The following is a 12,643-nucleotide window of genomic DNA, read 5'->3' on the forward strand; positions in this document are numbered from 1 at the left end:
ACAATTCATCTCAAGAAATGGACCCGTAAGTTGGCCACCAAGATCATGCGATTTAACGCCTTTAGACTATTTTTTGTGGGGCTACGTCAAGTCTAAAGTCTACAGAAATAAGCCAGCAACTATTCCAGCTTTGGAAGACAACATTTCTGAAGAAATTCGGGCTATTCCGGCCGAAATGCTCGAAAAAGTTGCCCAAAATTGGACTTTCCGAATGGACCACCTAAGACGCAGCCGCGGTCAACATTTAAATGAAATTATCTTCAAAAAGTAAATGTCATGAACCAATCTAACTTTTAACGCAAATTTTATGCGTTTTTTTTTTAAAAAAAGTTATCAAGCTCTTAAAAAATCACCCTTTATATCAGCTGAAAGAGGTTTTACTAGAAATGTGGAACCCCATATATGGGGAAGTGTGACAAAGCTTCATTAGATCATTCCGAAAGCGTTTGCAAGTTGTTTTGGCAAACAAAGGATTTGCAACATAATATTAATCAATTGTTTTTTTTTAATGAATTTTAACGCTGTCCGATTATTTATTGAGCACACAAAATTTACTGCTTTTTAGTATTTCACATAAAATGTATAATTATAAAATGAAATATAAAATTTTTAGTAATTTATCAGTTAGATAAAACCTTGAACTATGTTATGTTAGATATAGTTGATTTCTAAGTAGTTATATGGCACAATTACAGTACAATTACTTACATAAAATGGTGTCCGATTATACGATGGAGTCACTGTATATAGGTATTATGTAAGTAGTTTATTTATTTAATAACTTACATCGAGCAATGCACTGCACTTCAAACAAGTATTTAGCTACGCGCTTTTAGATAGTGTCATAATAACACGGCCCTTTAAAGGCGATTGGGCCTGGATTCGTTCACAATTTGCGGCCACATTTTGATGTTCCTATATACATGAGGAGAAAATGAAGAAAGAAAGGACATACGAAGCAGAATCAGGGCATATGTTAGTCATCGTGTGTGACGGTACTCCTTTGTAAAAATTTTGTCCCACTTGAGGTCAGTAGTGGGTGTTAAACCAGCACGCAAACTGGTTAGTAGCCACACACAAAGTCCATTAGTTGTGACGCACCCGCTAACCTAGGTTAACATCATGAGGGTATTTAAAGAAGGTTTCTAATTATTTTAATGCCAGTTATTGCCGTAGCAGCAAGTGCGAAGTTGATAATGGAATTCTTAGAGTGTTCTTACGATAAAAAGGAGCGTGTGTGGAGCGGCGCAAATCCGCCTTCATTTTACGATTTCAATTGCTCCGCGGGAAATATTATTTACAGAAATTTGAAGAATTTCCCAAGCAAAGTTTGTCAGGTTAGTTGAGTACCTCAAACAATTCATTGAAATTATATAAACTGATCCTGAGGAATGTGTGTGTTTTGTGTAGTGAAATTTTTGGTGATACTTGGAACTCTAAAGCTAAAATAAGAAAAGTTTCCTCATATTTTGTGCTTTATCTTACGCCATTGTGCAAGGTGGTGATCTATTCTCAAAAGCTCCATAGATTATTCCGTATTATGATGTTATTGCCTAGCTGCGAAAGAGCTATTTATAGGCTAATGGATCTAACGAGTACTACAAAAGGTCAGTGTATTAAGCACGTTAGAGTTGGAATTGGTGCATTCGAGCAGAGTAGCATGGTTCACTTAGTCGGAACCGCATGTTACTAATATTATTCTTTCTTAGGATCAATAGTTATTCAGAGTTTGAGCAAGTGTACATTTTTAACTCGAGTTCATTGAAGAATATTTCGTATAAATTATTTTAGAAGATTATTGAGCAAATACTTTATCTGTAATGTTGAAACGTATAGTTCGTGGACTCGCATTTCAACCTTCGCTTGTCTGATTTACTATGTATGTACGAACAACCTAGCTTAATCTTACTTAAGTTAATATAGTAGACAGTGTCAAGCAAATATTAATAACCCACTTTATTAAAAAGGTTTCAGATATTGATGGCCGCGAATTAACCAATCGAGAATTGTTAACTTGGTCAACGCGTCTGGCCCTGTATTTCAAGAAAATCGGCTTACGGCATAACGATGTGATTGGTATTGTGGCGAAGAACAGCACCTATACAAGCGCGGTGGCGGTTGGCTGCTTTATGAACTGTACACCCTTCCATGCAGTGAATTCGGTTTTGGACAAAGGTCTGAGTCTTATAATTTTATTAACATAAGTACATATATATTATATTACCATTTAATTATTAATATTTGTAGATACAATTCAACAGATCTTCAAAGTTACAGCACCGAAAATAATATTTTGCGACGGTGAAGTTTACGAGAAAATTCACGAAGCCACTCGGTCTCTGAAGCCATTATTCTATACGTTGACCAACCATACCGAAGGTGTAGCCAAAGTTGAAGACTTATTGGATCCCATACCAAATGAAAATCTGTATAAGTATGATCTTCGCAAATTATATAAATTTAAGACTGTTTTGATTTATAACCACTTACAGACCTGAGCCCTTGGTATTGGGTGGTGAGCAGACAGTAGCGATACTTTGTTCGTCGGGCACAACGGGTGTGCCCAAATGTGTGTGCATGTCGAATTATATACTGAATTGTGAGCAGATGTAAGAGCAAGTACTTAATAAAATTATATATAGATATATGTATGTTCTCTGCAGATTTGTAAACAGCGAAGATATCATCTTCACGAACAGCTGCTTGGATTGGATGACTGGTTTATACTTCACTTTCCTCTCTGCGAGTACAAGTTGTAAACGTGTAATCACCAATAAGCCCTTCACACCCGAATACATGACCGCGCTGGTGAAAAAGTACAAAATTTCTTTCATATCAGCTGCCCCACGTCATGTCTCCGCTTTGATCGCCTGCCCAGCAGCTACTACAGATAACTTCAGTTCCATCCGCTCTTGCCTGGTTGGCGGAGGCTGCATTAGTCTTACAACCTTACAAAAACTAAAAGGTTTATTTAAGAACGGTAAATTAATTTTTGGTTACGGTATGACAGAAACTAGCCACATGGCGATGAACCCTGACGACCAATATCCCACCAGTGTAGGAAAGCTCTTTTTCGGCGTTAAGATGCGTATTGTTGATGAAGCGGGTAACAATTTGCCACCAAATGAAGTTGGTGAGGTATATATAAACACTGGACATGTCTGGAACGGATACTACGGTAACCCAATAGAGACGAAACGTTACCGAGATTCGGATGGTTGGTTCCATACTGGGGATATGGGATACTTTGATGAAAATAATATGTTGTATATAGTCGACCGTAAAAAGGACATTATTAAATATCAGGGTATGCAATACTGGCCAAGTGAGATCGAGCAGGTGATCAGTGAGCTGCCTGAAGTGGAGGAAGTATGCGTAGTGGGTGTATATGACGAAAGGCACGGGGATGCGGCTGGGGCGGTCGTGGTGCTTCGTCAAAGTGCCAAGCTTACGAAGGAGCAGGTGAAGGATCATGTGAGAAGACGTTTACCATTGGATCATAAGCAACTGCATGCTGGTGTGATTTTCGTCGATCGGCTGCCCCAGAATGCTAATGGCAAGACATTAAAAAAGGATGCGCAGGCCTTATTCAAGAATAAATAACATTGTTACTTAAGGAAATAGTTAATTTAAGTGATATACATATGTAAAATGAACAAATATATAAGTGCTAACACGTTCTACTCTCGCAACGTATAATGCTCAAAGGAGGGGAATTATTTTCGGGTATTGGCAAACATTTGTATAAAAAAATAGATTTACAATAATCTTAGTTATTTATTAATTTAATCTATTAGTCATTAGATTAGATTAATATTCAGAAGACTGCACGCAGCTCTGTCATATTAACGGCCGCAAGCTCTTTTGCTAGTTAGTCAGCAAGATGAATAAGACCTTATGTTTAGGGATCAAAGTCAAGCCAACTATCAGAATGGAGTTCTCTTAATCTCTCTTATTGCCAAGGCCGACCTTTTCTTACAATATACTTCTTTGGTTACGCCTTGTCTCGGAAGGACAGCAACTGGTAGTTTTACTACGATGACCTCTAGTGCAATGATCGCTTTGAATGTGTTAATATATAGGCCAACCTTTACACATCACTTCTTATATTTAGTCCTGACTTTCAAATGGCGGTAGTGGTGTCTGGGAGCTCATCTTCTTTGGTGTGTTTCTCAAGGAGAGCTTTCTCCTCCGACATTAGCTGTCCTTAAAAGTGACGTCTGAAGCCGGTGTTTGTAACACCGAAAATGGAGTTACATATGCATATATAAGAAATTGATAAGGATTAATGAAACAGAGGAGGACATTTATTATTTTTTATGGACACAATTATTTTGTGAAAATAGACGTGTCTTCGCCCCCTAATATGTTTTAACCGATGTGCAGGGCATACTGGGATTATTCGACCTGCTGAATGGCAGTGAAAGTAGAAGATGGCGAACCCGATTCACCAATCGATGACGATGGAACAGATGTTCCATTACTCAACCATGAAGAAATTTGAATACATTCGAATTACCCTCTTGAAGAACAACAAAGCGGCGCGGACCGATAGAGTACCGGCCGAGCTATTCAAATATGGCGGCGAAGAACTGATAAGGTGCATGCATCAGTTTCTTTGCAGAATATGGTCGGAAGAAAGCATGCCCGACGATTGGAACCTAAGTGTGCTCTGCCCAATCCATAAAAAGGGAGATCCCACAATCTGCGCCAATTACCGTGGGATCAGCCTCCTAAATATCGCATACAAGGTTCTATCGAGCGTACTGTGTGAAATACTAAAGCCCACCGTCAACCAACTGATTGGACCTTATCAGTGTGGCTTTAGATCTCGAAAATCCACAACTGAACAGGTATTCACCATGCGCCAAATCTTGGAGAAGATCCGTGAAAAGAGGATCGACACACACCACCTTTTTGTCGATTTTAAAGCTGCTTTCGATAGCATAAAAAGGAGCTGCCTTTATGCCGCGATGTCTGAATTTGTCCCTGCAAAATTAATACGGCTGTGTTGACGTTGAGCAACACCAAAAGCTTCGTCTTGATTGGGAAGGTCCTCTCCGAGCCGTGCGATACCAAACGAGGTTTCAGACAAGGTGACTCACTATCCTGTGACTACTTTAACTTGATGCTGGAAAAAAATATACGAGCTACAGAGCGAAATATCTCCTGTCGTCAAGCAAACAGTCAGCGCATTCTCGTCTTGGCTCCCACGTCACTGTTGACAGTCATAACTTTGAAGTTGTAGATAATATCGTTTATCTGGGGACCAGCATTAACAACACCAACAATGACAGCCTCGAAATGCAGCGCAGAATCACTCTTGCCAACAGGTGCTACTTTGGACTGAGTAGGCAATCGAACAGTAAAGTCCTCTCTCGACGAACAAAAACTAAACTCTACAAGTCTCTTATCTTTCCCGTCCTACTTTACGGTACAGAAGCGTGGACGATGTCAACATCCGATGAGACGGCACTAGGAATTTTCGAGAGAAAGGTTTTGCGGAAGATTTATAGTCCCTTAAACATTGGCAACTGCGAATACCGCAGACGATGGAACTATCAGCTGTACGAGTTATACGACGACATTGACATAGTTCAGCGAATAAAAACCAGCTGCTACGCTGGCTAGGTCATGTTATCCGAATGGAAGAAAGTGCTCCTGCTCTGAACGTGTTCGATGCAGTACCCGCCGGAGGAAGTCGAGGAAGGGGAAGGCCTACGTTGGAGGGAACAGGTGGAGAGCGACCTGGTTACACTCAGGATCTCCAACTGGCGCCCAACTGCGAAGGAAAGAGAGGAGTGGCGCGCTATCATCGATTCGGCTATAACCGCCTTAACGGGTTTAACGCCAATCACATATGAGTAGGGTGTTATCTTAATTACATAAAATAAATAAATTGCGATAGTATATATTGCTTGGCTACTCCCGAACTTGTTTAATATAAAATATATAATAAGTACAAACATAATTAGTGAAAACATATACTCCTGCTTATCAGTGTATATATGTATGTAAATTTGTGTTCAACAATCTTGGTGGTGAAAATGAATGAAATCGGTGCAGGAATTATCTCAGCCCTCATATACTATATATGATGATTTTCGTAATTAAGTTTATATTATATAAACAAGTTTATTTATTTAAAAGTTTATAATAAGCAATATATTTCGATTCACACAATTAAATAGCGGTACTTAACGTGGGCTTGTAGATAAATGCACCTTCGAAAGGCCGCGCTTTGTTCTCAAACTTCGGGGCGCATTTTGATCTTCCTATATTGTTGGAGAGTAAATGAAGAGCAAACAGGCTTATGAAACAGAAACATATCTTTTATAACAGTTATTGCGTGTGGGTGTTTTTGTAATGATTTAATGATACTTGGGATCAGTAGTGAGTGATGCTTAAATGCTGAGTACCAGAAGGCAAATTCATGATGTTAAGTTCACTTTAGTATTATGAGGGTATAGAAAGTAAGTTTTTAATTACTTTCATTTTAGTTAATATCATAGTTGCTAGTTTAGTTAATATCATAGTTGCGCGGGTGTGGAGTGGCCCAACTCCGCATTTATTTTACGATTTCAATTGCTCCGTGGGAAATATTATTTACAAAAACTTGAAAAATTGTCCGAGCAAAGTTTATCAGGTTAGTCGAGTGCCTCAATTTTTGTGTGTATGAAGGAAGCGTTTTTTGTGAATTGGTCATGAGAAATTGATTTGTTTTGAAAAATAGTGTTGCAAAATATGGTAGATTATGCAATTGCTTTAATCGCTGGGAGACTCAGCGGTGGTGGAATAGGTGGGTGTATAACTTACTGTAATATTCAGGACACAGGTGGAGATTTTGTTCGTATTCATAATCGGGGTAAAGTGAACGACTGTAGACGGTTAAGTGTAATTCCGAGTGTTTTCGGGCTATTTTTTCGGTCCTTTAATCTATACCTTTTTGTCTAGTTTTTAAATCGTCAAGCATTTATCAGCAAGTAATGTAATTCTCTCAGTTATGGAACTGATTTCATTCATAAATATTTAGGAAATGTTTGTGGAGAGCACCACTATAAAACACGCTTTATTTTATTAACAGTTTTATTCCTATATATTCATTGGTTCTAAATTAAAAGCTTTAGAAGTGAAAGAGCCAGACGGTTCGTTAGTGGTGAAATGTGCGAAAATGCATCATCAATTTGCCAAAGTTATATTACGTCCCGAATTCGGTTGAAATAGTGCATCCTTTCATATCAATACAAAAATAGGAAGTAAACAAGTAAGGGCTAAGATCGGGTACAACCGAACATTGTATACTCTCACAAGTTATTTACTTATTGTAATTAAAATAACACATAATTCGTCCCATATATTCGGCGTAAAGTCTACTAGAATAACGAGAATTACTATATACAGTATATGGGTGCTGAGGTAATTCTTGGAAAAAGTTATGAAAACAAAATTTTGTAGAAAGGATCACATTAGGCAGGTGAATATTTGGATACAAGTTTTTTGAGAAAGTGGGCGTACCCCCGCCCATTCATGTTTTTTATGCATATCTCATAAACTGCTAAAGCTAAATCAACCAAATTTTCTGAAGTCATCTCGTTTAAGCATTTGATTATACAGCATGAAAATGGAGGAAATTGGATTATAACCAAGCCCACCTCCCATACAAATGATATGTTGAAAACTACTAAAAGTGCTTTAATTCAGTAAGGAAAAACACCAGAAACCCTAAAGTTTTTCGTAAAGATGGTACGGAAAAGCTGCATTAAACTTGGCATAAAAAATGGGCAATGGGCGTTGCGATGTCTACTTATGTGTTAAAACCATATCTCAGGAACTGGAGTAGTAGTTTACGAAATGTGTAGAAGAAAACAAAAAAATGGGTGGGGTCACGCCCACTCACCCAAAAATTCAATGCAAATGTAACTTTGTGCAACATCTTGCGAGACTATAAAAAGTCTTAACTAAACCTTATAGTACCGCTGGAATCGAAACTTTTATTTATAACGATAGTCATCCTTCGAAGTAGTTGCCAAGTATATATAACGGGTGATTTTTTTGAGGTTAGGATTTTCATGCATTAGTATTTGACAGATCACGTGGGATTTCAGACATGGTGTCAAAGAGAAAGATGCTCAGTATGCTTTGACATTTCATCATGAATAGACTTACTAACGAGCAACGCTTGCAAATCATTGAATTTTATTACCAAAATCAGTGCTCGGTTCGAAATGTGTTTCGCGCTTTACGTCCGATTTATGGTCTACATAATCGACCAAGTGAGCAAACAATTAATGCGATTGTGACCAAGTTTCGCACTCAGTTTACTTTATTGGACATTAAACCAACCACACGAATGCGTACAGTGCGTACAGAAGAGAATATTGCGTCTGTTTCTGAGAGTGTGGCTGAAGACCGTGAAATGTCGATTCGTCGCCGTTCGCAGCAATTGGGTTTGTGTTATTCGACCACATGGAAGATTTTACGCAAAGATCTTGGTGTAAAACCGTATAAAATACAGCTCGTGCAAGAACTGAAGCCGAACGATCTGCCACAACGTCGAATTTTCAGTGAATGGGCCCTAGAAAAGTTGGCAGAAAATCCGCTTTTTTATCGACAAATTTTGTTCAGCGATGAGGCTCATTTCTGGTTGAATGGCTACGTAAATAAGCAAAATTGCCGCATTTGGGGTGAAGAGCAACCAGAAGCCGTTCAAGAACTGCCCATGCATCCCGAAAAATGCACTGTTTGGTGTGGTTTGTACGCTGGTGGAATCATTGGACCGTATTTTTTCAAAGATGCTGTTGGACGCAACGTTACGGTGAATGGCGATCGCTATCGTTCGATGCTAACAAACTTTTTGTTGCCAAAAATGGAAGAACTGAACTTGGTTGACATGTGGTTTCAACAAGATGGCGCTACATGCCACACAGCTCGCGATTCTATGGCCATTTTGAGGGAAAACTTCGGAGAACAATTCATCTCAAGAAATGGACCCGTAAGTTGGCCACCAAGATCATGCGATTTAACGCCTTTAGACTATTTTTTGTGGGGCTACGTCAAGTCTAAAGTCTACAGAAATAAGCCAGCAACTATTCCAGCTTTGGAAGACAACATTTCCGAAGAAATTCGGGCTATTCCGGCCGAAATGCTCGAAAAAGTTGCCCAAAATTGGACTTTCCGAATGGACCACCTAAGACGCAGCCGCGGTCAACATTTAAATTAAATTTAAAATTATCTTCAAAAAGTAAATGTCATGAACCAATCTAACGTTTCAAATAAAGAACCGATGAGATTTTGCAAATTTTATGCGTTTTTTTTTTTAAAAAAGTTATCAAGCTCTTAAAAAATCACCCTTTATAATATACAGTTTGTTGGCTCTCATTTCATATTTCGCTTGTCTGATTTACTATGTTAATATATTAGTTTCTAGAAAATATGAATAGACAATTTCATTATTTTGGGTTTCAGGTATTGATGGCCGCGAATTACCCAATCGAGGATTGTTAACTTGGTCAACCCGTCTTGTCCTGCATTTCAAGAAAATCGGTTTACGGCATGACGACGTCATCGCTATTGTGGCAAAGCACAGCACCTATACAAGCTCGGTGGCGGTTGGCTGCTTTATGAATTGTACACCCTTCCATGCTGTGAATTCGGTTTTGGACCAAGGTATGAGTCTTATAATTTTATTAAAATAAGTACATATTTATTTATTATACTCTCGCAATAAAGTTGCTAAAGAGAGTAAAATAGTTTTTTTTTCACATAACGGTTATTTGTAACACCTAAAACTAAACGACTTAGATATAGGGTTATATATACCACAGTGATCAGGGTGACGAGTAGATTTCATATCCGGATGTCTGTCCGTCCGTCTTTGCAAGCGACTTGAGTAAAAATGGGCGAAATCGCACACCGCCACAATATGGCGAAAACAGAAAACCTATAAAGTGTCATAACTAAGTCATAAATAAAGTTATAAAAGTAAAATTTGGTACAAAGGATCGCACTAGTAAAGGCCATATTTGTATGTAAATTTTTTTGGGTAAGTGGGCGTGGCCCCCAAATATGTGTTTTGTAACTATCTCGCAAACCAATAACGCTATATAAACCAAACTTTTTGCAGTCCGTTTTCTTACGTACCCCACCACACACCATGATAATAGTTGAAATCGGATGATAATCACGCCCTCCTCCCATACAAAGATTATGTTGAAAATGACTAAAAGTGCGTTAACTCACTAACGAAAATCACCAGAAGCACTAAATTTTACAGAAGAAATGGCGGAACGAAGCTGCACTCTTCTTTTTTTTTTAGTAATGGAAAATGGGCGTGGCGTCGTTCATTTATGGGCCAAAAACCATATCTCAGGGACTACTCGACCGATTTCAATGAAATTCGGTATATAATATTTTCTTGACACCCTGATGACGTGTCTAGATGACGACTACTTCCCATATAACTAAATTTTGAATTCCATCTTATTCCTTCACTTTATAATATATACATAAGGAACCAATGAAGATAGTGAAATAAAACTTTACACAAATACTGCATATGATCTGTGGCTTCACTTGTGAAAAAATTGTTGAAATCGGACTATAACTTTTCTATGCACCGGATATCGAACATGAAGAACTCAGTGCCTAAGTTAAATCGTTATCGTATCTAATCGATAAATCTCTAAGATATTTTAATTTAATTCAGAGGGAATCTTTTTCTTATATCGTATCTCTCTGTACCAAAAATGGTTAAAATCGGGTCATAACTTCTCCTAAATACCTTATATTCGGATTATCAAACTTCCGGCGTTTAATATGTGATATTTCATAGTATTAAGTGAGTGTATAGTCTTGGATATAGTGTACCTTGGTGCTAAAAATGAAGGAAATCGGTTCAGAAATTGCCTCAGCCCTCATATACTATTTATAATGATTAAATTTATTTATGATGGGTCAAATTGTGTTATCTTAATAAAATTTCATCTATAAATTGCGAGAGTATAACCTGTTCGGATGCACCCGAACTTAGCCTTTCCTTACTTGTTAATTATTAATATTTGTAGATACAATTCATCAGATCTTCAAAGTCACAGCACCGAAAATAATATTTTACCACGGCGAAGTTTACGAGAAAATTCACGAAGCCACTCAACCTCTGAAACCATTATTCTATACGTTGACCAAACATATCAATGGTGTAGGCAGAGTTGAAGACTTATTAGATCCCATACCAAATGAAGAATTTTATAAGTAAGTGTAGATTTAACTTCCAAATATAATGTGAGATTTATTTGACTTATGATTCCTTACAGACCTGAGCTCTTGGTATTGGGTGGTGAGCAGACAGTAGCGATAGCTTGTTCGTCGGGCACAACGGGTATGCCCAAGTGTGTATGCATACCGAAAATGTTTCTTGAAAATGGATTATACGTAAGTGTACAACCTGAGTTTAATGAGTCTATACGAGTATATATCTACTAATGTTGTACTATGTTTTCTACAGATTCACGAACAACTGCTTGGACTGGTATACTGGGTTGTTCTTAACTTTCCTCTCTGCGAGTACAAGTTGCAAGCGTGTAATCACCAATAGAACCTACACACCTGAATTTATGACCGCGTTAGTGAAGAAGTACAAAATTTCTTTAATATTTGCTGCGCCACGCCATGTCTCGGCTTTGATAACCTGCCCAGCAGCCACTACAGATAACTTGAGTTCTATTCGCTCTTTCATGGTTGGTGGCGGTTTCATTGGTCGATCGACTTTAAAACAACTGAAAGGTTTACTTAAGAATGGTGAAGTATTTTTTGTTTATGGCATGACGGAATGTGGCTTTGCATCTGTGATCAATAGAAGAGGTGATCAACGAATTGCCTGAAGTGTCAGATGTTTGTGTGGTGGGTGTGTATGACGAGAAACACGGGGATGCGGCTGGTGCAGTAGTGGTGCTTCGCCAAGGTGCCGAGCTCACGGAGGAGCAGATGAAGAATCATACCAGAACCCGTTTACCATTGGATCATAAGCAACTGCATGCTGGTGTGATTTTCGTCGATCGGCTGCCCCAGAATGCTAATGGCAAGACATTAAAAAGGGATGCGCAGGCCTTATTTGAGAATAAGTGAAAGAGAAAATAGTATGTAAGGGAATAAGTACAATATTAGTGAGTTTTTAATTAATTCATAACCAATTACGCGATATACGAAAGCCAAGTCGCATAAAAGCTACTTTTCTCATTTCCATTTTTCTACTGCATTTGTTTTTTCGTCAAAATTGTTAAAGAAACATATCATGTATAATTTTTTGCTTTGAAAATAAAAATATAAAATAGATGCGATACATTTTTTAAACTTGAAACTGAGGGTTTTATTTTCTGTTCAATAAAATTAAAACATTGTTAGGTAAAAAAATCATTAAATTATTTCTAATTTTCTGAGCTAGTCGATTAGTTGTCATGGGTACAAATTCTGAAATTAAATCAATCTCTCCACTATCATCGTTAACGTCAGTTTCCGATATTGTAAATAGCACAACAAGAATTGATAATTGCCGTTGCTTTTTCGGGTATATAGTGTAGTCATCTTTCGGAGGATAAACATCTGAATTTAGATTTTAAAATCAAAAAGTTCGTTCAACAATGTTTCT

At 37.9% G+C, this 12,643-nt stretch overlaps 2 protein-coding genes across 2 annotated transcripts; both read left to right on the plus strand.

The window, feature by feature from the left end:
• The first annotated feature begins 1,149 nt into the window (after positions 1–1,149).
• LOC105215235 (uncharacterized) lies at positions 1,150–3,683 on the plus strand. Its single transcript, XM_011189042.3, has 5 exons — positions 1,150–1,337; positions 1,968–2,175; positions 2,248–2,434; positions 2,493–2,609; positions 2,664–3,683. The coding sequence occupies exons 1-5, from the start codon at positions 1,158–1,160 to the stop codon at positions 3,601–3,603; spliced, it is 1,632 nt and encodes a 543-aa protein (XP_011187344.3). The 5' UTR covers positions 1,150–1,157; the 3' UTR covers positions 3,604–3,683.
• Positions 3,684–7,171: 3,488 nt separating this feature from the next.
• On the plus strand, positions 7,172–12,330 carry LOC128922552 (uncharacterized). Its single transcript, XM_054233478.1, has 7 exons — positions 7,172–7,214; positions 9,466–9,666; positions 11,064–11,250; positions 11,313–11,430; positions 11,504–11,579; positions 11,626–11,796; positions 11,855–12,330. Exons 1-7 carry the CDS (start codon positions 7,172–7,174, stop codon positions 12,121–12,123), a joined length of 1,065 nt encoding a protein of 354 aa, XP_054089453.1. The 3' UTR covers positions 12,124–12,330.
• Positions 12,331–12,643: the final 313 nt, after the last annotated feature.

This window comes from Zeugodacus cucurbitae, chromosome 6 (assembly GCF_028554725.1).
Source record: "Zeugodacus cucurbitae isolate PBARC_wt_2022May chromosome 6, idZeuCucr1.2, whole genome shotgun sequence".
NCBI classification, from domain to species: Eukaryota; Metazoa; Arthropoda; class Insecta; order Diptera; family Tephritidae; genus Zeugodacus; species Zeugodacus cucurbitae.

Excerpts from the sequence above, each read along its gene's own strand:
- LOC105215235 (XM_011189042.3), top strand. The coding sequence starts at position 1,158 with ATGCCAGTTATTGCCGTAGCAGCAAGTGCGAAGTTGATAATGGAATTC. Across the intron at positions 2,435-2,492 it reads CCAAATGAAAATCTGTATAA|ACCTGAGCCCTTGGTATTGG; the intron begins GTATGATCTTCG and ends AACCACTTACAG. Across the intron at positions 2,610-2,663 it reads ATACTGAATTGTGAGCAGAT|ATTTGTAAACAGCGAAGATA; the intron begins GTAAGAGCAAGT and ends TGTTCTCTGCAG.
- LOC128922552 (XM_054233478.1), top strand. The coding sequence starts at position 7,172 with ATGCATCATCAATTTGCCAAAGTTATATTACGTCCCGAATTCG. Across the intron at positions 9,667-11,063 it reads GAATTCGGTTTTGGACCAAG|ATACAATTCATCAGATCTTC; the intron begins GTATGAGTCTTA and ends TAATATTTGTAG. Across the intron at positions 11,251-11,312 it reads CCAAATGAAGAATTTTATAA|ACCTGAGCTCTTGGTATTGG; the intron begins GTAAGTGTAGAT and ends GATTCCTTACAG.